Genomic DNA, 25,881 nt, shown 5'->3' with positions numbered 1-25,881 from the left:
TATGTGTAAATAGCTAGGTAGCTCCTGGTACCATTGTAAGGCCACCTTGGTATGGGGTTGACTTTGGCAGTGTAACGTGCCGCACGGAACAACTTTTTACCGGCACAGCAGCGATAATCGCTCATCCAAACAACTTCGCACGTGACACATGCACATCCTTGGGTCCTGAGCAATACACCTGCCGCATATCAACTTCATACAGAGGCCGGTTGGCGAGATAATCAGGTTACAGACACACAGAATTCTGGTCGAGAGGTGCAGACAGAGCGCAGAGCTCGGGGGTTCACACAATGTGGGAGAGATTTCCTGGATGTATAGGACAAACTAACATATTGCTTTTTTGTTGTGGCACCAAGTCCATGTAGTGTAGATAACAGTGTTTGTTTTGTTCAACAGTAGCACAGTGATACAACACCCTGATACTTTGTTGAAATCTGATTGCAAAATAGAGCTGTTTGTATTTAGTGAATAGAATACAAATATTCACTAAACGTTTTAAGATTGTTTTATAATTCTGTTAATTTTTTAATTTTGGTACAGTCTACAGTTTGTAATGAAAAACAAACATTTACTGTCAACCATAGGATGAGGAGGTTCAGGTGTTTTGGGTTCCAACTGTCAGCAGCGTTTACTCCGCTTCACATTTAGAATACGGTGATCACACAAATGATTTCGATGTGCTGTCACCAAGTCTTCAACTGCAACAGCAGAAATAAATGTGTCAGGCCTTTAACTTATCCTCAGAAAAAATAGCTCCACCCCCCGCTGCTCTGATTGAGTGTAAATCCCACAAACCTGTGAACGCACATGCAAGAACTAAGTACATCATGAATCACGTTTCAATAGACAGCTACTGCCCCCAATCCCAGCCTCCATCTCATCAAGAAAAGCCCCCTAAAAACCATTACTGGTCCTCATAGGTTGGCTGGAGTGCAACTGTTTTTTTTTTTCTACCTGCCCAGCTACCGGTAAATGTTCTTTATCCGAAAGGGATACCCGGTCAGACCTCATCTAATGAACAGGGGCGAGAAGGTATTGGAATATGAGCTGAGAGCGATTCAACTGTCAGCAAGTTTAACTGTCTCTCAGATGAAGATCACAAAGTTAAATGTGCTGTCAGCAAGTCTTCAGCTAGAAATAGATGTGTTGAGCTTAGCTTATAAAGTATCTCCACTCCCTGCTGCCCAATATAATCAAGATCCATCAAACCCTGTGAACACATAAGCCAGTATGAGCATAAAGGTGTGATGGAATGTATTTTCAGTCTTCACAAGGTCTCAGTATGTTATGCTGTCGGGGTGTTTTGAAAAGAGCTACCTTTGATATGTTCACTCGGTGAGTGAAGAGCACAGAACGCTCTGTATATCTTGATGCTTTGTGAACTGAGGAACCTGGAGTCCCAGGTCGCTATCTTCACATGTTAGGCTGCCGCTGCCCTCTAAAGAAGAGTGTAGAGGCGCCTGAGGTAAATGAAAACGTGGTTCTTGCCAGACCCATTCACATCTCAGGTGACAGGGGTGGGCTCAGGGTCGGACTGGGGAAATAATTCAGGCCGGGAAAGTTAGCCCCAGTCAGGCCACTTTTTAAGCCGGATCTGCCCCCCCCCCCTCCCGTCTTGCGACGCGCCGACTCAGTGAAATGGAACACTTTCAGTTTCGGCAATTGCTTTGTAAACGTGAAATGAGCAGCTGTCCTGCTTTCCCATTATAAATTATAAACTGTTGATGAGTTGTTGGCAGGGGGGGGTGTTGACAGATTTATTTAATTTTTTTGGGGGGGGGGGGTTCTTCTAGCCAGGCCAGGCCAGTTAGCATGCCAGTCCACCAGGAGAACTTCCGGTGCTCCCGATGGCCACACCGCCCCTGGGTGGGCTAATGAAAAGAGTTACGGTAGGGAGACGGTGGTGGTGGTGGTCTGGTCCACCACTCCTCTATACAGAACAAGCCAACACCCACAAACAGCCATGAGGCCACTCTTGGCTCGGAAAGTCCACTGAGAATGACCTGCATTTAGAAAAATGCACTTTACTCAGTTTAGGCTTAATAATAATAGGTAATATGGAGCTATACAGTAGCATTCACAGTGTCTGCATGAACTGTGCTGTCGTACTCTTTAAAAGTAAAAGTATAACGCTACTGTGTGTTAATTATCCCTCAGGGTAATGTTTCTCTAACGGCACTTTTATGTCCTCATATGAACATTTCCAGCATTACCGAAGTGCAGGGAAGCGATGGTGTTCAGTAGATGAGCATGGCTGATCATCCATCCTGTCTCCCAGTCCATGATGTTCAGTAGATAAGCATGGCTGATCATCTTGCCAGCATCTGCGTTTTTTTGCTCTGTAAATCCACCAAGAGGCTTGACATTGTGTCACCATCTCATATTAACATTTGCAATTACCACACACAGTCCCTGTCTGTAGTCCCCAGGGAAACCATGATCACAATTAAAACATGGGGCAAATGTTAATTAAGTAAACTACTTGAAACTGGAAACAATGAACGCTTCAAATTCCTTGACTTCAAGCCCTGTGTTACAGATTAACCTCGACGTACTGTATCTGTTCTGCAAATACAGAACATATTTGATACATTGTATCACAATGTGATACTACTGTATGGATGTCATTACACTCACGTGATATAATGTATCAAAGCGGAGTGATTCACGATCGATACACCAACTGTCTCATAAGTTTAGATTAGCCGCTCGCTAGCTTGCTTGCTCTGTTTAAACATCTTTATTTGTCACACATTGTGTTTACATTGTTTACATTGTGGACCAGCCCAGCTGGTGTTAAGTAGCAATGGTAAACAATAGGGAACTATTTCGGATTGCGGAGGGCTGAAAGCAATGCAATTCAGTGAAATCGAACACTACTAAACCATATTTTTCAAAAAAAGATTTAAGGACAATGCAGTGCTGTTGTATAAAAGCCATAACACACTGCTGCAGCACAGCCCTGCCAATAAATATGATAAAGTACTCCCTCTCATGTGTTATTGCTTAAATATTGTTATTGCTTCAAACGGAATATACAGTAGCTGAGCTTTAAACAGTGAAGCTTTCTTTCTCATAGAATGTTATCAACTACTGTACATGTCTCTCATGTGTTGGGGTGTGGTGCATTTTGAGCTGTCTGAAACGGTGTTGTGGTGGATAGTGCTGCAGTTCATGGGGTTATTAAATCAGGATGAATAACAGGCAAACTTCTGGCCGTTCTGGTGATTGATGAGCCAAGCCTTATTTGCTGAGGCGGGCTGTTTGGTTCTGTGTAATTGTCTAGCAGATGGCTAAGCTAAGTGTTCTTAAATGCCTTTAGACCTACAGGCGTCTCGGGTCCATGCTATTGTTCCTCTAAACATCCCACCATTATTATTCCTGTGATCACTAAATGTTCAAGATCAAGATGACTGAAAAAATGAACATGGTTGAATAAAGTGTTGCATATGTTCTTCACCTACAGTACTGTACCTAGATGTTTGATAGTCACTATATTTGTAAATGCCCTCATTAAAATAAGCCCTCTTGAATGTTGAAAGGGGGGGAGGTGGCGGGAGGACAAGCATGTGTGTGTGTGTGTGTGTGTGTGGGGGGGGGGGGGTATCCACTACCTGCGAGGAATCAGATTGGAGGAGAAAATGGATCTAGGTGGCGGTGCGAGTCATCAATCACAGCCCCTCAAGGGGAGCCGCAGCTAAAGCTGGTCTGAAGTGCTATCTGTCAGCTGCTGGGATCCAGCCAGGGGACCAGAGAGGGGTCCTATCGCCACCCATCAGCTCAGAGCCTGCACACAACTGCCATGTAAACATGTGCAGGTGCTGCTGTCAAAATAACCCCTGTCCCGGTTCATGAGGTCACACGTAAAGAATAGTGACCCTCGTTCTGTGGGACGACTCGTCTGATATTTTAGTCTTAGCTCTACGCTTAGCTTTTTATGAAATATTTTGGTGTCGTTAACAATACCGTTGACTTTTAAGCTGTAATATTTAGTAATTCATACGCGTTGTGTGATCCCTCTGCATCCTGCTCTTGAACAAAGCCACCAAGAGCTTCTCTACAGATGTCCAGCTGCATCTGTCGATAGCTCTCAAGATGGATTGTTCTGCATGCTTATTGATTCGGCACAGGCCAGAGATATAAGTATCATTTGTCATTTCTGGAATTATTTGGAGTCCTAGTTAAAACCCAAGAGTGGAGGGAGATGGCCGTGCCTTGGGGGGTAGTAGTTGGGTAGGGGGGAGTACCAGGTTGTCTGGGCTTTGATGAATGACTGCACGGGTTTTTGGTTTTTACTGCGAGCGCCGGGGCTCTTTAGCTGCTATTTGCTTTCACCGTGGTCCAAGAAAAACAATGCGATGGGTCCAAGGACTGAGCAGCATCACACTGTCATGTGCAGCCACACAGCGAACAGGGTGGTCCAGGAAGAGAGAGGGAGAGAGGGAGGGAGAGAGAGAGAGGGAGAGAGAGAGAGAGGGAGAGAGAGAGGGAGAGAGAGAGAGAGAGAGAGAGAGAGAGGGGTGGGCCTTGAACAGTACGTGCTGCATGTGCACAGGCACAGTGGGCTGCAACAGCTCTTGGTTTGTGGGCTTGGTCTGTTTGTCTATTTGAATTCACATAATTCTGTGTACTGTATCTGTAATGTATCTGATGAAATATTTTCTGTAACATTCGTTTACAGTCATTTTCTTTTGTAAGATTAAGGAGAGGAAGTGGTTGTTCAGTGCTCCCAGCTACAGTCCGGTGTTATCCCTGGTGACTGGCTTTGATTATGTTCCAGTGTGGGCTTCAGGCCAACAGGGAACCTGCTTCATTACAATATGGATCATCTTTTAAGACCGCTCAACATCACGGAGCCCACAGTCAAATACTGACTGCTCGAGAGTCAAGAAGTTCATTAAGTTATTTGATTCATTCAGTTCAGTAGTTATCACAGCAGAGTGGGCCTTGTTTGTTTCATTTACAGAATAAATAAGCCTTGAATATATTTAATTCTAACAAGTTTGTAGCTTCTTGTGTAACTGTTTATTTGTCTTGGTGCTTTTGGGGGGTTTGGAAGGAAAAAAAAGATAAAAGATGGTACATGTTCAACAAAAAAAACAAAAACAGAAAAAACACAGACAGCTGAGTGACAAGTAATTACTTCAGCTGTCCATCAAACTCTGTTTTGATAGCATACGATCAAACATGATACCTACAACTTCAAATCTTCAACTGAAAATGATCTCTTTTCTCCAAACCCATTATATTTGTCTGAACGGGCCTGGAGAGCATTCACACTGAACCCAAGCCTTTTGCTTGACCAAGATGATTGCCACCACTTCAATGCAAGATGACCATTGTGTATTCCTGCCAAAATGTATTTTCTTTTTCTCCTTTTACGATAGGGAGGGGGGGGTGAGAGAGAGAGTGAGAGAGAGAGAGAGAGAAAGAGAGAGAGAGAGAGAGGGAGTGAGTGAGTGAGAGAGTGAAAGAGTGAAAGAGTGAAAGAGTGAGTGAGTGAGTGAGTGAGTGAGTGAGTGAGTGAGTGAGTGAGTGAGTGAGTGAGTGAGTGAGTGAGTGTGTGTCAGAGAGAGTGAGAGAGAGAGAGAGAGAGATCTTTTTGTGTCTTTCAGTTCCATAGGTGAATATCCTCATACCCGCTTGGCTGTATGTTGACTGTCTGTCCCCAGTCTCCTTCTGCTGCCATCAAATAGGCCAGTTCACCAGGCCCTAGTAGCCTACTCTCACTACATTAACATCACTCTAACATGTCCAATCTCACACGGCTTCTATCTCACCCAGACTCTTCAACTATATCTTCTTACCGGGCACCATTACCTTTCTCAAACCAGGAGTTGTGCGACTTTATCCCATCTCACCACCGCGTACTAAGGCCCAGTACAAAGCATTCTAGACTTTAGTATGCTGCTCTCATTAGCAGTCTCTCATAAAACAATATGATGTATAGCTGTTGTTGTTGTCGTCTAATTTTAAGATCTAATTAGTAACAATACATTATAGGTATGTTCATTTTATCCTGACTATATTTATACATTCACACTTACAACTGTATATACGGGAAAACACAACTGTTTGAATTAGTAGGGCAGTCATCTTCATTTGGTGAGACAACCCACAACAGCTGAATCCCTTTGGAAAGCTAGTGCATGAATTGATATCCCTCTCCTCCTACTCTCCTTCTCCTTTGCTCTCTCTCTCTCTCTCTCTCTCTCTCTTTCTGTCCTTGCTAATGCCTTCATTAGAACTGGAACCATCGGCCTGTGCGTGTAGGACACATGAGACAGATGTTCAGCATTACTTTCACCTCGTTGCTCTATTGTGTGCACTTTAAGGCAGCTCAGCTGATGTGGAATGCCACTCATTCAGACTTCCTGCTTCCTATAGGGCTTCTGCTCCTCAAAGTGTCATCTGCACTAACGAGAGAAGAGGCCACGACTTAAGTGTCATGTTTTAATTATTTTCGCTTGAATCAGTTCATAAAATATTTAAAGGAAATGTTGGTTACCAAAAACACACTCAATCAATTTCAAACATATAATTCATGCTCTGTAGTAGGCTATAGCTGGCTTCAAATTTGCATTGGGTGTAATTTATCCTCTGAAGAAAAAAGGCTGTGTAAGGTGTATAGGTGTTTCACAGTGTGTGTTGGTCTGTTTGCAGAAGTAGAAACAAATGGCCTGGGCCTCCATTGATATTGTTGAACAGTGACATTATCTTTTAGCAGAGCACTTATCTAATCTGACTGCTGTGGGAAGCAGCAGGAAGTGGCTATGGGACAGGGGCTGGGCTGGGACACTACATCTTTAATTACCATTGATATCGCCATAGAGAGCAGAGGCATGGAGGAGCACATAGCCAGGAGGGAGGGGGAGGGAGAGGACCCGTGTTCACTTTTTAATTAAGGCTCTGTAGTGTAACTCGTCAATGTACATTATTGGAAGAATGAACGTCAATGCCATTGCTTTTCCTCCTCCTCCTTTATCTCTGTCAATGATTCAAAGACATGATTTATGGTTCGTCTCCGTCTTTCAGGATCATCCATCAAGTGCCGGCTCTGCCGCAGCGCCACCCGTTGTAAATCATTCTGAAAGCCTGTCACTCATTTCCATTAGCCGTTCCTCCGTCGCGCTGGTCTCCGCCTCCCTCAACCTCCCCCCCCCCCCCCCCCCCTACCCCCCCCCACCCCCCTCCCCCCTCCTCAGTGCACAACCTACAGCCAGGCGGGGTATAACCCCCCCCCTACCACCACGCGGGGTATCAGTTCCATCCCACTGCATCGGCTGCCTACCTTCTTTTCAATAAATTAACCACTTTCTCCCATGCAATGAATAAAACGGGCCTAACAGCGAGCTCGCCCTACTCCTCCTCCATTACGACTGAACACCAGAGAAATGTCACGGCAGTGACTCCTGGCCTAAATGAGGATATAGGACAGAGAAAACATTAGTGTTGCTTTGTAATGGAAATATATCAACAGCCCTAAAATGTGTAGGTATCAAGAAACACTTTATTAAAATGTAGGCTACCCCTCTTTTGTTTAGCTACAGTATATCCATTAAAATGTCAGTGATTATTCTTTGAAATGGGACTTAAAAAATAGATCAATCAAATCAATTTCTAGAATTAAATTAGATGTATGTATATATTATATATATATTAATTTGGACCTGAACTGGCTACGTCACGCAAAAGCATATTTGCCTTCAAACAGGAGGCGGATAATCACTTCTTAACGGAAAATGTACTTCTTTTTTTTATTATAGAATATAATATATATACTGTATATTGTTTCACAGTCAGGTCATCTTGTTAGATATTCATCGACTGATACACAGAAGCAGAAATGTCCTTACAAAAGTTCCCTTACAGAAATATGTGTTAAATGAGTACTTGTGTTGGATCATTTGCTCTAAATCAGATTATTGGTTAAATATGTACTAATTCTGTATTGGTGGGTGGGCCCCTTCCTCTAAATCAGACTGGTTTACTGTACATGTTACTGCTCAGCTCAGCTCACTTCAACAAGGACTGTACTCTTTAACCAGTTTTTAGAGAAAAATGATTTTATAAACAGCAACACTGACTCAATGGAATGACTGTCAGTCTCTCACAATAGTAGATGTGCCTCCTCTGGGGGGCTGTTTGGGCCCTCCATTCACTGACTTATTTTTTCATTCTAATCAACATCTAGATATCAACGCTGTAGAATATCCACAAAGCTTGTTTTGAGGGGAAACTTTCAGCGATTGGGTGCCAACACATTTCATTATTTGGGCAGCCGTTGTTTTCAGAGCAGGCTGTCAAAGTGACAGTGTGCACCAGGCAGATCCAGAAGTTAGTGCTTTGCAGAAAACAGCAGGCTTAATCATTTTGCATTACAATATTTGACAACAAATTGGCGATTCAAATGGATCTGCATGGGAGAAGGGTTTTGAAGCCTCTCTAGGAGGAGGCAGAGGATTTGAAGCCTCTCTAGGAGGAGGCAGAAGGTTTGAAGCCTCTCTAGGAGGAAGCAGAGGGTTTGAAGCCTCTAGGAGCAGGCAGAGGGTTTGAAGCCTCTCTAGGAGCAGGCAGAGGGTTTGAAGCATATCTAGGAGGAAGCAAAGGGTTTGCTGCCTCTCTAGGAGGAGCCAGAGGGTTTGAAGCATCTGGTTTGGTGGACATGCTTCTTTCCCTTCAAACATGCCACGAAGCAGCCTGACAGTACCACACTCCTGTTGCAAATTTACTGTGTGGCCTAGTGATGCCAGATTGTATATTTTTTCCCACCGACTAATAAACCCAGGACAACACCGGTATTACCGGTAACACCGTCTACAATAAGAGAGCGCTTAGTTTGATCTTTAACGTTAGACCTTTCCCTTACTTTGAACAGCACGGTTATGTATTTGTATTAAAGCACTTATAAAGACGCACTAGACCGAGTGTAACTTTTATATCTTACTTTACTGTGATTGTGCATTTGCAGGCAAGCATGGGGACATACACAACAGCAAATTGAGGATAGCCTAGGCTACTCATGACGGTACTTGCGCAAATCGGTGTTGTTATGAACAGAACGCTGCTAGGCTGCTAGAATAGGCTGCTAGAATAAGCTAGCCAACTAGTTTATGGCAAAAGCCACTCCTCTGTTGCTAGGTTAGGAATAAGACGGATCAACAGCCTGTCCTCGGTGGCTAGGTTAGGAACAAGACCGATGGCGGCTTGCATACCCAAGCTGACTACGTCTAGTCAGCTAGTTGATAGGCTTATATAAATACTAGTCAGTAATTTGGAGGTAAGCTAAAACATTACTTTAAAAGTGACATTATATACATACATTCTTTAAAAGAACAATCAATAAAGCCTTTCTAGCTTAACAAATAACCACCCTCTTCCCTCACATGGTAAACAGAGTAGGCTGACAGCCCACTGCTCTGTGCTGCCTGTGACTTCTGCTGCTGATGGGCAGACATAGACACAGTTTCATAGTAATGGTGATAACTTAGACCAAAGTATTAATAACACACTTAGTCTATTTTACAAATGTGAGTTTTTTTTTATGAGTTGGTGCTGACGAAAATTAACTAAATAGGTAAAACAATGGCGGGGGCTGAAAACAATGGTGGGGCGGTGGTTAAGTAATGACTCGGTGAATACACCATGGATGTCCGAACACCGAGTAACACCAGTAACACCGACAACCGCGGCAAGACTAGTGTGGCCTCATTGTACCTAATGAAGAGAATAAGTACCTATCTAGTACCTAATAATTCCTAATATAATGAAGTTGGAATAAATAAAATAAAATAAAATAAAAAATAAAAAAATAAAATAAATAAATAGAGAGATAGGGTGGTGGAAGGGAGAGAGACAGGTGGGTGGAGGGGAGAGAGACAGGGTGGTGGAAGGGAGAGAGACAAGCGGGTGGTGGGGAGAGAGACAGGGTGGTGGAAGGGAGAGAGACAGGGTAGTGGAGGGTAGAGAGAGGGTGGTGGAGGAGAGAGGTGGTGAAATGTAGATTGTTTTTAATATAATACTGTACACACTGTTCTAGCTGCACTATCCGTTTCATCAAGACTTGACCTTGAAGGAGGTTCTTTGTTGTTGTTGTTGTTGTTGTTGTTGATGATTGCCATCATTTAGGGCTCATGCAAAGGTCATGATGCAGTGATGGTACACATCCACTAACATCAGGGGAGCAGAACAAATGGAACCAGCAGCCATGTAGCCAGCAGTGAGTAATATGGAGACCAGTGGCCTGTTTTAACACTCTTACCTTTCATTTCATGTCAGAAATGATTGTGAATTATGCTAAAACAACAGCTTAACTGAAAAGTAAAGAAGCTTAACTGAAAAGTAAACATTGTAATTCAGATTTTATGTCAAATGGATAAGCAGTATAGTTTATATTAAAAGTACATATATTTTCAGATCATTTTCACTTTTAGACTGGGTACAGGCCTAGCTTCCATATAAATAATAGATAAATGCACAGCAAGTTATCATAGCCTCCTCCCAGTACCTCAGAAAAGCTTGAACAAAGGCCTGATGTGTGCAAGGCAGTGGTCCTTTAAACCATGGCCCACTTTCTCCCGGCTGCCACACTAACATTCCTGACTGACATTCAATCAGGGAAATTTGAACCGAAGCAAGATGGTCTTTTATTAGTACCGCCCTGTTTGCTTGACTGGTCACCTCCAATATGCGAAGCGGTATGAGTGGCGTACAGTAAGATGATGGTCCTCTCTCTGATGAGGGTGAATGAGGGGTAAACTGCTGTTCTGCAGAAAGGAACCATCAGAGCTCATCATGTCTCTCCTGGAGAGCGTGTCACAGGCTTTTCAGAAACCAAGTGACATGCGGCTCTGTCCAGGCCGTTCCTCACTGTCTGCTAGCAGAAAATACACCCTGGCCACCCAAGCTATACACTCGGCTGCTTGTTTCTGGTCCTCTGTGTAACTATTTATCAATCGTGACAAGCATTTTTGTCATAGAAGCCAGTATGCAGATGACAAATGTGTAATTCTCTAGCGTCTACCATCAGAGAATAATTGTCCCCTACCAAATGAAATCAAGGGGGGTGGGGGGTATTAATTTGACCCCATATGTGCATATGGGGTGCGTGCTATATGGTAGTGTGTGCGTCCGTGCAGCCCGATATCGCAAGGAAAACATAGAATAGACAAGTAGAAGCAGTCGTGGAAACGGCTCAGTTTCACGTTTTAGCCATGCTTAAACGTAGAATCCTCCACGCATGTGTTGTATGTGGTCAACTGGCACATAGAAATGCATTGTTTTTTAAAACGGGCATTTGAGCAAGGCTCAAACGTAGCATAGACACGTTTAACAATCGGGTTGGCCTGTGTTTTTGTGTGTGTGTCCGTCACACATATACCAGGGCCCACCACCAGGGGGTGCTCGCCACAATTCATTTTGCCCATTGCCAAGTACATTTTGTTTTCTACATAAAACCTATGTTCAGTGTCTGAGTAAAAGTGAAGTCGATTCAATATGGGCAGCCATCTACTTTCTAAATCCACAGATTGCAGAGCTTGAGGTGTTTAGTACTGTAGCTGTTTTGGTGCTTGTTCTCAAAATTCATAGTGCATAGGCATGGACCAGTTGCCTGGATTTGTTTTTTGCGCCACTAGATGGAAACATTTGTACAGGTGAGACAGGTAAAAAAAGCTTGCAAGTTGACAGTCTGTATATTCGTGACGCACGAATGAAACACAATACTCATTACGTATGTGTCATATTACACTGAACCTTTCCGTAAAGGTGCAAGAGTTCACACATTCCACATTTGCAGGACCCTCTGATATGCTAACAGTAGGCCTAACCCTTATAGGCAAATATTCACAACATAGATCATATGACTCTTATCTAACTGTAGGTATTTCGATCAAACTGGATAAATTAGCGATAAAGTGTGGCTAGGTCATAGACTATATGTTGTCCAACTGTAACAAAGTTGTGGGATTTTGTCACAGGCGGCAATATAATGCTCCCTGCTTCTGCGATTGGAGCGTGTGCTGAGAGGCTTGCGCTCTGACAGAACAACCTGAGATATGTGTATTAAACCGGCTGCCATAGACAATGAATGGGGAAATTTAATTCAACAACTTTACATGATGACAACATGTGTAACCGAGTAAAACATGGAGTAGCTGGTGAAACTCTCTCCTCGAAGGAGTGACAGTCCCTCCAGGAGGGACGTTCCTATTGGCGCAAATGTCAGTGCGCCTCCCAAGTGGGAGACCCAGGTTCTAATCCCGCCCTGGGCATGCTGGAACAGATGGGTTACAATGGTGGTGTGACCCCGATGTCCAGTGGTGTGGAGTGAATTTGGAAGGATGAGTGTAACCGAGTGAAACATGGAGTAGCTTGTGAAACTCACTCCTCGAAGGACCGCTGACAGTACCTCCAAGAGGGACGGTCTTATTGGTGCAACTGTCAGCATGTCTGCCTCCTAAGCAGGAGGCCCAGGTTCTAATCCTGCCCTGGGCATGCTGGAACAGATGGGTTACACATGCATCATGGATGGGGGACGACAGGTTCACTTGTGTTCTCAAGACAGTCTGTATGCAGGCTGTTTGTTAGTCTAGATTAGTCCGTATGCAGGCTGTTTGTTAGTCTAGATTAGTCTGTATGCAGGCTGTTTGTTAGCCTAGATTAGTCTGTATGCAGGCTGTTTGTTAGTCTAGATTAGTCTGTATGCAGGCTGTTTGTTAGTCTAGGTATCCCTATGCAGGCTGATTTTTATTTTATTTTAATTTTTTATCTTAGATTAGTCTGTATGCAGGCTGTTTTTAGCTTAGCTGTCCCTATGCAGGCTGTTTTTTAGCCTAGCTGTTTGTTAGCCTTGATTGCACTTGTTGTTGCTGAAGGACTGAAAGGTTCATGTAGACAATACAGTAAGGCATTAAAAAAAACACATCAAAATCAGTTATCTTAGCAATCTTATATTCATTCTATCCACTATGTATTAAATGGGAAACTAGACGGCAATGCCCACAAGGCAATATTAGCATGGCCAATGCCAGACAACTGCATGTGCGGTGGTGTCGGCGTCGTGGCACACTCACAACGATGACTTGGGTGCTGGAGTGCAGATTGCAATGCTCTCCCGCCGCTCACTTCCAATTAGGCAGCGGGCCGAGTGATGCGTCTCGGAGCAGAAGCTTCTAGCAGGCATCAAAAAGAGCTGCGTCGCTCAGTGACATCATGGAGTGAAGGGACTCCTGGAGCTAGGCAGCCCAGCTTGATGTGACTGAGTGAGAATTATGATTAGTATCGATAGAACACACAGGGACCGACTTAAATCCCTACATTTTGTCTCCCCCCACAAAAATTCATCCCAAATTCTTGTTTGTATGCTAACAGGCTTGAAACACAGATGTTTCATGGTTATGATTTGTTACAAGATATTCTGAAGGCAAAATATCTCAATTGCGTTTTCTAAAGTTGCCCATGTTTTACCATCATTAACATAATGTTGATTGTGAAAACATTTTTGATTAATTGACATAATTATTGTGATCATTTTTGCCCAAATGAACAACCAGATGGTAGAACATGGTGTCATTTTTGTGATTTTATCATATTAATCTGCCACTGAGTCCATCTGAGCACATCTTGCCATTTGCAGTGTCCACAATCTGTCATCACATTGTTCATGTCTACTTTGAGATGTGAGGTTTTATTTGATTCTATTAGAGTATTAAATATTTAATATATGGGTGTATGAAAGCAAGGCATTTATCTGCATGAATAGCCTGTGTTTAGTGAAGTAAGTAATGCGCTTTAAGTAACATCCCTTTCATGCATACTAAAATTAACACAAATCTTTCAGTCGCATGGTTTTGCAGTAGAACCTTCAGAGAGATCTTAAGACAATCACTCTGTGGAGAGGTAGATGTCTCCCTTTTACAACATTTAAACCGTTGGTTTTAAATGTAGGGTTAATAACACAAGTACGTTAATACGAATAGAACCACCGCTGGTGTGATTAATCTAAACTAAACTAAAAATCCTGTGAAGGACATGAGGACGCATTAAACTTGAATATTATAGTGGATTGTCCCCAGATGAGGTTCAAACAAGGAGATATTCACATGGATATTTTGCTTTACAGCTAAGCCGTTAGAAAGACGTTAGATAAAAAGGAACCATTCTGTTGTCTATTAACCTCCAGTAATTGTTCATTAGAAACTGAGTAATAACACCAATAAGATGATTACAGTTCTAGACGGTGTCCTTGACTTGGGGAGAATTAGTCTCTGAACCTGACAAGAAACAATGAAGAGGGAAGTATTTACAGAGCTCACAGAGCCCTGAGGCTCTGTACTGCTACCTTAAATTCATCACGTGATCCAGTTAAGAATTAACCGGAGCAATGTCAGCGGAGTATCCTCTGGATGTCTGACAAAGCCTCAGATTGATCTTGATAAATGGCACACACCTGACTTGGGTTTCACTGTCAAATATTAAACCCATTGGAACACACTAGGGTCTGTCATACAAAAAAAACAGTAGCTTGTGATAACTAACCACATGATACATAAATGTATAATGGGTGACACTTTCTGTTTTAAGAAATGGTGCTATTTAACAGTGGAGTACTAATTGTTTTAGTTCAGTAGTTTATTTGAATAAAGGTCGTTGATAAATTTGACTTGAGACGGATGGATTTGCCTGACCTGCTTTGTTAACATGTGCTGCATTCTTATGTGGGACACAGCAGGCCTGCTTCTCTTTTTTTTTCTTAGTGTGGCATAAATCCAGGAGATGAAAATGTCATGAAGTAGGTTCTTTCTGCAAAGAGGTTTTGATTGCCATGTGCGTGTAATTGATTGTTCCAAGGACAGGGGGAAATCTAGAAATGTCATAACAGTCCTGCTTAGGTCAGTCCCACCGCCAGCCAATCAATGAGAAGTAAAAAGAGGTATTGATTTGCGAGCAGCAAAAACTGTAGCTTGAGACAACAAGAGAGCAGTGGTGAGAGTGGCACAGACATGCAGACCTGTCACCGGCACATACGAATTTCCCAACCTTCTCTGAAGATAGTGTTACCGTGGATACTCACAAAGGCCTTTGCTGCTGTCCATTGGCTAAACCTTCGGGCTGCTCACTTTGGCTTGTCAGATTAATGAGGGAAACGTTGACCTTCCATGAGATAAATGTTGATGTTCTGACTATCACAGTAACACACTAATTTGGAAATGGAATGCTCTTACAGGAGACATACTGGTGCCTGATGCCTGGTGCAATCATTGGATCTTGAAAATAGATTCTTAAGGGAAAACATTGTGTGCTATAAAAAATGGCAATTTGGTCATTGCTATAGCTTACATATCCAATTGGTGTCTTTAACAGACGTAAGCCAATTTGTCAGGAAATGATTCCAAGTACTTCTAACATCAGGCAGGAAAAATGACTTGGCTCCGAAATATACTGCCGTGCCTGGAGATCCAGCTTTGTTATGCCAGGAGTCTGTTCTAACGGATTAATGTTATAAACACTTCAAGTGGCTGATTTATGATGGACACCCTAGGTTTTTTGACCTTTGCATATCCCTGTCTGAAGATATAAATTTGTAGTGACACAGATTGGAGGCGTTACAGGGGTTTATGACATGCTAAATCTCAGGCCTGGCATGCTAGCCTCTTGTTTTGGAAGCCTAGTTAGACTGAATCTTGCTGAATGTTACCGAGTTTAAACAGAGCAGTTTGTCAGTAGATCATTTTTGTATTTGTTGATTTAGCAGTTAAGATTGGCATGCATACTAAGATGTATAATATATCAATATAGTCTTGTACTTGCACTTTTATTTTACTATTTTGTCAAAATGTAGAGGTTTTCACAGTTGCATTGTCTCCCATAATGTTTTTCCATAGATTGCTTTATTGCACACTACAGTTTATCTCAGTGAAGAGGTGTGGTTTCTAGACTGTTATTACATCTGCCCCAGCAACAGGGCAGGGTGAGAGGTCATGTTTTCAGTGGCATGTGTTTGTTTGTTTATTTTTTCGTTTCTTGTAGAAGGTGTATGTAAGAGGTGTGGTTTCTAGACTGTTATACTACATACTATATCTCAGTGTAAGAGGTGTGGTTTCTAGACTGTTATACTACATACTATATCTCAGTGTAAGAGGTGTGGTTTCTAGACTGTTAGACTGTGTAATATATCTCAGTGTAAGAGGTGTGGTTTCTAGACAGTTATACTATGTATGAGTGTCAGAGGTGTGGTTTCTAGACTGTTATACTGCATAATATATCTAAGAGGTGTGGTTTCTAGACTGTTATACTGCATACTATATCTCAGTGTAAGAGGTGTGGATTCTAGACTGGCCTCAAATTGCCTCATGAGCTGCTGTGTCCTTGCATTTGATCTTGCATTCAAGAGTCATGCTGTTTGGCAGAGAGCAAGGGTTGGAAAACTGATGTGAGAAGTCGAAATAGACATGAGGGTATCTAGGAATGATCCCTGCTAGAAGGTTAATGGGTGCCTCTGGATGTTTATAACTCACAGCATCTGATCTAAGGGCCAGAACAGCAGGAAATGCTGCTCTTTAATTTTGTTTCAATTTAATTTACAAATAGTTACACTGTATGAAATAGACTGGTATAGACTCGTCTACTATAGACTGTAAGGTATACATATAGGTACAGTAGTTATACTATATATATAAATTATATATTTATATTATACAACACAGAGTTGACAGTAGGCCTAGCCTACGCTCATTATATTTCATATTACATCTATTAAATTTACATCCTGCAATATCCTCAAATTGTAAACACATCTCTCTCATTATTTTTTTAATTTTCTCTTAAAAAATGACATTTCATTCAAAAACATAAAACCAAATTACACGTTAGTTTCTCTAGCCTCCTCGTGAGCAAACCATCTGGCGCGTCATGTTTGGGTTTCTCTGTGCTTCCCTTGAAACACTCTGGCGCCCTCCAGGGGAAGCACGCCTCACACTTTGAAAAACAGATTATGTATATATTATATATATATATATATATATATATATATATATGTATATGTATATGCTGTTTATTGGATACATTGTCATCTTCCACATGAGATGGTAAGGGCTCAACTCTAGTGGTACTCTAGTTGCCAATTGTATGGCTAATACATTTTGCTTTGAAGGCTGAAACTGCTATGTTTCAGTAAAATTATTGTCTATTCAAGGACACTTCTACAGGTTAGTGTATCATATTCATTCAAAAAGAAATTAAACATTTCTGCTCCATCGTTACCACAAAGGAACATGCATCACTGGGGTGGGGGACAACATGTTTACTGTGCATTTGTTTAGATTGAAGTGGTGAAAAACCATAATACTTCAGCAAGTCACCTTCAGTCAAGCTAATTTGCATACCATGCATTATGTAAATAGTTCATCATTAATCTCAACTAGCCAGAAAATCCCCATTCTCCCATATTCTGTTTCCAGACCTAACTATGTACAGTATTAGCCTTTGTCAAGCCTTTCAAAAGAAAAGACATAACCAGGAACCTGTCATAACCAATTGTGCTGTCATTTTCAGTACAAACGATATATATATATATATATATATATAATTGTATGTATATATATATATATATGTATATATATATATATATATATATATACACATAAAATTATAAATGAAACATTTCTCTGTACTCTTCCCCTCAGCATCAAGGGTGTTTTGGAGGCCATCACCGATCTTGCTTGGCCAATCAAAACATCTCTCTGGTGGTAGATCAAGGTCACAGAAGAGTCTCTCGTGTGTGCGAGGCCCTTGTTCATGGGGCCCCATTCTCAATGTTTGTTTTGAAAGGCTGAATCCCATCTCAATCCCCATCCATTAGCTGGCAAGCAGTTCACCTCCAGGGTTTCTCCTGAGGCACTTGTGAAATATTGATTAAAAAGTCTTATTTTCAGAATGCGAAGGAGGAAGACATTCTATGGGCCATCCCAGTGTAGAACTCTTGAGTGCTCACATTCAGCCTTGCCCCACATGGAGTGCACCCAACTAAAAAAAAACAAAAAAAAAGCATAAGTGCCTGGACAGGACGGTTATGTCCTATTCATATTTAACTGAACGCACATTTGTTATAACTTGCACAACCTTCCAACATGAGTTTGAAGAGGAAAATATATCAGGCTATTGTACGTGAATAAGCTGACAAATACATTGTAGCATATATTGCAGGATGTCTTCCAAAGTGTTGTCACTTCAGTTGCAATATTTTTATGTTGTGGGATAGTCAAATTAAATAGGGATCTGAAATCAATAGTATTTTACAGAGAATAACTTAATTGTTATTGTTATTGTGATCTTAGGGTATCCCCAGTCTCATGAAAACAGCCGAGTATGCTGAATCAGAGTCAATACAAATTGGATGATGGTAAACATGTCAATTAGAAATACTGTTGTTTAATTATCAGTTAATTGATGCTGTAATATTTGTGCCCTACAGTATTTATTGAGAGCATAAACAGGTGAATAATGAAAATCATAATTGCTGTTTATGAGATTGTCAAGGGAAATATAATGATGTGACAGATTGCTAGTAATCAAAAAATTTGATGACAGTCTGGTTGTATTACTAATAAGCAAATCTATTTTCCAACAACATGATAATTGGCAGCAGTCAACATCATCATGGTCAATTGCAATGTGGTCTATGAAAATTGTTAGCTTTCTATTTCACTTTTTTGTATTTGATTCTGAAGATAAATGTGGGCACTTACAATTACTGTTTTTTTAGTTTCTTAGTAATAAAGTTTAAAAAAAAAAATTAAACTACAGGAATATTGTACAAAAGGAAGCTAGCTAAATGTTCTGTGCAGATACATTGCAGCTGAATTCTCATACTAAAATATATGTATACCCTATCTTATTGCAAGGATCAGGCTTTTTAATTTATTGATAGATATTAGACTCTCGTCCTGCATAGTGCTGCAGCCAAATAATGTGAATCCAAGCAAGACCAGATTTTATCCAAAAGAGAAAGCTTACATTTTCATTACAGTTCAGAGACACTGATAATCACTCTGGAATAGGTCATTTGCAATATCACTTAGCAAAGTCCAGGAGAAATCAATTACCTTTTGTCACTCAGTGACCAATTGTTGTTGTAAACATCTCCACATCAGGCATGGACACCTTTGACACAGCACTATAAGTCAATGGGCTGTAGTGAATCAGAGGGAGCTGTTTAGCCACCAGCGCTTTGTTAGCAGAGGAAAAGGCCTAATGTTGATCCTCACGAAAGTCTCAAAGCCATCAATGTTTTGCAATGTTTTGATATATTGTAGTTTTTAATTGATACAACAGGTTTCACATCAATTGCGCCAAGGTTTCACATAAATTGCACCCAACTTATGCAAGAACATATCAAGCCAACTCCTAAAAAATAATAGTTGGGAAATACAAACTTGCAGTATGAATACTGTATATAGCTCAGAAGATCCAAACACACTGCATGTTTAATATATAGTTCTGGATGGACAACACTCATTTCAAGAAAAGTAAAAAAAAATAATAATAATACAATCTCGCTAAAAATAATTCATTTTTGTCTCTCTCTCTCTCTCTCTCTCTCTCTCTCTCTATCTATCTCTATATATCTCTCATAGTATACGAACCTGATGATGACACCAACCTTCAAGAGTCTGCTGGAGATGAGGAAGGAGAGAATGACACTCCAACTGAAGAGGAGTGTTCAGAGAAGACGAGTCCCAAGGCCTCAGAGGACAAAGAGATAGACAACAAAAGCATTAACAGCTGCAGCTACCAGAATTCCCCCATTAGTGTCCTTTCCAATCAAGAGGCTGAGGTGGAGTCACGCCTTAGTGACACCAGTGATAGACTCTCAGACTTCAAGAATCCTTCACCACCTGAAAGCCAAAAGGAAGAAGAGAGCAGCAGCTCAAAACAAAAGGATGAGATGAACAGCAGTCTAGAAAAAATGAGGGCAGCCTATGCAAATTTTCTCTCGGATTCCTATTGGACAGGTGTTGGAATGGACTTGAAAATTGGCAAAAGTGCCAGTAAAGCCAACTGTGACAGCACTAATGGAAGCACTAAGAACGAATTTGATTGGCACCAGGATGCACTCTCAAAAACCTTACAGCAGACATTCTCCCCAAAGCCTATGTCCAAACCGAACCTCTTCAGCTCGGTCCACCTTTACAGGCAGAGCAGCAAAGCCTGTGGCACGGTGTTCACTGGAGCCAGCCGATTCCGCTGTAAGGACTGCAGTGCTGCCTACGACACTCTGGTAGAGCTCACAGTCCACATGAACAAGACTGGCCATTATAAGGACAACAACCACGGCAAACAAAGCAACCCCTCCGCCTCCTCCTCCAAATCAAGAAAACGAAATCTGCAAGACATGGAAGGAAAAGAGGATGCGCAGAAAGTTCTGAAGTGCATGTTCTGCGGCCATTCATTCGACTCCCTCCAAGACTTGAGTGTGCACATGATAAAAACTAAACATTACCAAAAAGTGCCTTTGAAAGAACCTATCCCAGTAATCACCCACAAATTAATGCCACCAGCTAAGAAACGGGCCTTTGAAGCAGCCAGGCCGTGTTCTCCTGATTCTACTACAGGTATAGCTGGTTATAGTGATGCACAAAGGGCTGCGGCCATTTCTAATGCAAATAACAACCGATACGGTTATCAGAATGGTGCTAGCTACACTTGGCAGTTTGAAACATGTAAGTCTCAGATTCTGAAATGCATGGAGTGTGGGAGTTCACATGACACTCTTCAGCAGCTCACCACTCACATGATGGTTACTGGACATTTCATTAAAGTTACAAACTCAGCATCTAAGAAGGGGAAACAGTTAGCTCTTGACCCATTGGCCATAGAGAAGATGCAGGTATTTGCTGAACCTGCTCTTAATGAAACTGAAAGTGAAGTGCCCCTGAAAAACGCCTCCCCAGGGGAGAGTGATAAAGATTGCCAGGGGGAAGGCACATTAGAGAAAATTGAGGAAACTGAGGTTAAAGATGAAAAGCAAGAGAGTGAAGATCAAAAAGCAGGCAATGGGGCTTTTAAATATCCATATCTCAGAGAGGAAGATCTTGAGCAGGGATCGGGAGGAGGAGGGGACATACTCAAGTCTTTAGCCAACACTGTGGCCTCTGCAATCAACAAAGCCCAAACAGGAACACCAAGCTGGAGTGCCTATCCTAGTATCCACGCTGCCTACCAACTCTCTGGGATCATGAAGAACACTTCCCTCTCAGCATCTCCGCCCATTCAGCTAAAACAGACATTCAACCCCAAATTGAGGCCGATTGCCCCAAAGGGGAAGTTTTATCAGAGTGCTGCAGGAGTTGAGACTCCTCAGGCACAGCATCAAAATGTGGACATCAAAAAAGAAAAGGTTGGCATTAGTGATGGTAAAGAAAAGGTTGGCATTAGTGATGGTAAAGAGAGTCAGAATCTGAAGTTTGATCAGCTGGAGAATGATGACAGCGATTGTCAGGATGATTCCTCTTCCTCTTCAAAGCTGGATGCAGACGGCGTGAATGAAGGGAGTGATGTGATCAAAGGGAAGTTGAGCCCAGCCTTCTCAGACAGAGGCAAGACACCAAGCCCTCCTGCCAGCAATGGACGCAGCACTACTTCAGAGATTTTCAATGACACTCCGGAAATACTTGGCATAAACCCTCTAAGTGCACTGCAGTCAGTTCTTAACAATCACTTGGGTAAAGCAAATAAGCCCACCAATCCAAGATCAGATAGCAAGTCTGCTCGCATGCAGTCTATATTCTCAGAACTCAACAGGAGCATTGAGAAACCAGCATTAATGATTGGCAGCCCTGTCAGAAACAGGGACAACAATGCCTTCCTATTTGCTAGTGAGGACCAGCCAATAGACTTGACTAAATCTAAACACAACAAGCCAATGCCCTCTCTTCTACAGCCATCCACCCCGATTCCACTGAAATATGCTCTGTCTGACATTGCTGACATGGTTAAGGTTCTTCCTAAAGCCACCACACCAAAACCCTCCATGCCATCAAGAATACCCTCCATGAAACTGGAATCAGATGTGAGACGCTTTGAGGATGTGTCGGCAGAAGTGTACTCTGTTCACAAGCGGAAGGGGAGACAGTCCAACTGGAACCCCCGTCACCTCCTCATTCTGCAGGCTCAGTTCGCCTCCAGCCTCTTCATGACGTCTGAAGGCAAATATCTGCTCGCAGATCTCGGCCCTCAGGAACGCATGCACATCTCGAAGTTCACTGGACTTTCCATGACCACCATAAGTCATTGGTTGGCAAATGTGAAGTACCAACTAAGGAAAACAGGGGGAACCAAATTTCTGAAGAATATGGACACTGGCCATCCAATCTTCTACTGCAATGACTGTGCATCCCAGTTTAGGACACCGCCCATGTTCATCTCCCACCTCGAATCCCACCTAGGGTTCCAAATCAAGGACATGTGTAAACTGCCCATAGAACATCAGACCAAGATAGAGGAACCAGAACTGTCTAAGGCTCTGAGTGTCAGAGCCACGGAGGTTCTTGTCACTGAGGAGGACATTGACTCTAAGTTCAAATGTAAGCTCTGTTGTAGGACATTTGCCAGTAACCATGCAGTCAAACTCCACTTGAGTAAAACTCACAGCAAATCGCCTGAGAACCACTCACAATATGTGGAAATGAACAAGGAGTAGTTGTGTTCATTTTTTGCCACCTTTTTGTTCAGATTTGTTGATTTTTAAACACGGGTCAGAAATGTCAAAATCTTTTCTAGTAGCTTTGTGTATTGTGCATACAGACATTGAGAACATTTCATTAAAACTAAGAAACACTGGTTAGACTAAATCTTAAGTTTAAGGAAACACTAAATGATGACCTTTGCACCCTGCTCCAATGCATCACCAGTAATGAAATGTATTACTGCTTGAAACCTAATTGCTGATGTTTGCATGCGATAGCTCTGACTGCTATTTATTTGTATGATATGTCAAGTTTCAATTGTATTTCAAAGAAAGAAAATAAATTGAATAATTGTAATTTACAACTTCAGTGAAACACCTGCTTAAATTTGCTGATGAAAACAGGTAGCCAGTCACATGATAACACATGTATCGAACTGTACAGTGTATTGCTATGTAAAAATGTTTTGTGTTGCAATGATAGAACAGAAAAGCACTTTAATAAATGATTAATCACATGTTTAGCCTCGGATTCTGTACATGACTACAAATTTAGGTTGTTTGGAAACAAGGATGTCTCACTTGTAAATATATTTTAAGGAAACAAATAATTAGTGTTTCATGTTCAAAGGTTAACAGTGAGACAAATAATACCTGCACCTTTTTCTACCAATTCAAATAAAGAGTTAACATTTGCTACCTGCCTTTGTCCTTCATAAGCTTCACATGACTTCCCTCTATATATCTAGGGTAAGGATTGTGTAACACCTTTATATCTCTAAAGTAAGGATAGTGTAACACCTTTATATCTCTAGAGTAAGGATAGTGTTACACCTTTATATCTCTAGGGTAAGGATAGTGTAACACCTTTATATCTCTAGAATAAGGATAGTGTAAACAGATGTGGGACCCTGGTCTCCCGTTTGCCATGTCCAAGCATCTACTGGACAGTTTGCCTGTGAAACATTGCCTCAGGCAAGTACATTCACACAGGGCTACTTATAGGATGCATGGTTCTAAATTGCTTAATACATATAGTAATTTCTCATATTAGACTGAGTTTGGTCTAATAATAGTACAGAAATGCTTTTGTAATCAAACTCTACTTCTCAAAAGTTTTGTCCTAATACTTTATCCAACACCACAGCGTTGCACCCATAACCACTATTTGACAGAGCTTTTGTAGAAAAGTAGCACACCTTGTAGTAGTAGTAGTAGTAGTAGTAGTAGTAATAGTCATATTATTATTATTATCAATAATAATAATAATAACAATAATCATAATAATAATAATAACACTTTGTTAATCCCCGGGTGAAAATTTCACGGTGACATAATAAAACGACAATTGAGCAATATAATCCAGACTAGAACAGAACAGAAATCAAAATGTACAAGCGTGCAAATAAGTGTGTATAACATAACAGTAGGTAGTGAAAAGGTCCCTTATAATACTCCTTTCCAACAAGTTAATCTAAGTATCTGTGGTCTCCAAAACATGTCTTTGAATATTTTTGTTAAAAATACCACTCCGATTAAGCATTCGGCATGCCTCAATACCCCTCTGTTTCAGTCCTGTTCTACACGGGCTGTAGCTTTAAATTCAAATGAGCTGCTGCTCCCCACCCCCAAACCGCCCGTGCCTCCAGCAGTGCAAACGATGCAAATGCAGCAGGACAGGATGGTTAGTTAAAAATTATTTGCAACTTTTTTTGCAGATGGGGGAGGAGGGGCAGTATAATGAGTTCTGTTCTGATGTCAGAACAGGAGGCAAATCTGAATGGCTTATTGAATGGCATGCCCACAAAGAAATTACTTGGAGTTCTTAATAATTAATTATTCACAATTTGTGTGTTAATAGGCCCATCAGAGACCTTAATGTATGTGTACACGCACTGAAAAAGTGAGTTTTTCATAATAACATACCTAGATTGTGCAAACAAGTCTAAGGTGTGCAAGAGTTTGTAAAAAAGTAAATGTACAGTACGTGCATGTAAATGTACGTAAAAGTAAATGTACGTACATGTCCTGTCTAAGGAGGGAGACATTGTCCATGATGACCAGAGGTTTGGCCAGCATCTGAGCGTTCTTCTCTCTAGACGACCAGGCTCACCCCACCAGGACAGAGCCCGCCCTCCTGATCAGCTTGTCCATCCTGTTGACATACACTGTTTTGATGCTGCTCCCCCAGCACACAACCACATAGAACATGGCACTCACGACAACAGACTTTGTCCCCTTCTAGTTGACATCTCTTAATCTATTTATTTGTGAAATCTTGTCTGGTTTTATTGCCTTTCTGTGAATGCTGCCTCACAGTGGTATCATAACAATTAAACATAGTCCTTCAGTCCCATTATTTCTAAGCTATTAAAAATAATTGCCTTCTAAATTCATAAACATTTTATGCAATTCATCTTTTTTCGAGCAATCAAGTCCTCAATTACCACCACCCATCAAATATCTGTTTTATAACAGGCAACTGACATTTGATGGCAAATGGGAAAAAGCACATTGGCGCTATGGTGATTTGAATACTGTGACACCAACTTGCCCCCTATTGTTGGAAATGAGCAGGCAATCATAGTTGTTCATCAGATGACTCCTAATGCAGTTAAAGTATTCAGCTATAATTTCTCCTTGCATTTATAATTACTGTCATAGACCACACACCTCAGTGAGCTGATTAAAGCTATAAATTATTGAGTGCCTCGCCTCACCAATGGATCTCACATTCGTCGGTAGAGACATTATACAGTAGCAACTTATTCTAAATTGAAGCCAGCAACTGATCTAAGATATGGAAGAATAGGTTGGAAAAATGAATGCAATAGTCTGGTCGTTTGTGTTTATTAATTGAAATTAAAATGTGAGATTGACTTGTATTATTGGAGAAGGATATGCCGCATCGCTGCAGCTGTAATAATTCAGAATTTCTCCATATTACTGGAGTTGTTTAGTTCTCTGTGTGATCATTAACAGCATTCTATGTGGATAAGTCATTATCTGGGGCCTGTGCCTACACATGTGGGTTTAGAGGAATCAGCACAACATGCTAGTGATTCTCATTAGGCTACAAAAGAAAAATGCTGTCATCAATGCAATCAGCAGGAGGAAATGAGCTGTTTCTTACCTTCACTTGGTCTAATAAGTCAAAGTCACTTTAGGATTTATTGTTAGTCTACAGGCAAAGCTAT

The 25,881-nt window shown here is 41.5% G+C and overlaps 1 protein-coding gene across 1 annotated transcript in view; it reads left to right on the top strand.

Moving 5' to 3' along the window:
• tshz2 (teashirt zinc finger homeobox 2) overlaps window positions 1-22,699 on the top strand; it is a gene marked incomplete at both ends in the record, with an annotated part of 41,197 nt that extends 18,498 nt beyond the window's left edge. Inside the window, one exon of the mRNA XM_084445242.1 lies at window positions 19,635-22,699. Coding sequence (XP_084301368.1) covers window positions 19,635-22,699 — 3,065 coding nt within the window. The remainder of the gene's footprint in view (window positions 1-19,634) is intronic.
• Between the last annotated feature and the right edge of the window lie 3,182 nt (window positions 22,700-25,881).

This window comes from Borostomias antarcticus (genome assembly GCF_949987555.1).
Source record: "Borostomias antarcticus genome assembly, chromosome: 11".
In the NCBI taxonomy this organism is placed as follows: domain Eukaryota; kingdom Metazoa; phylum Chordata; class Actinopteri; order Stomiiformes; family Stomiidae; genus Borostomias; species Borostomias antarcticus.
Note: the sequence above shows the minus strand (reverse complement) of the source record. Positions and strands in the feature narration are given on the sequence as shown.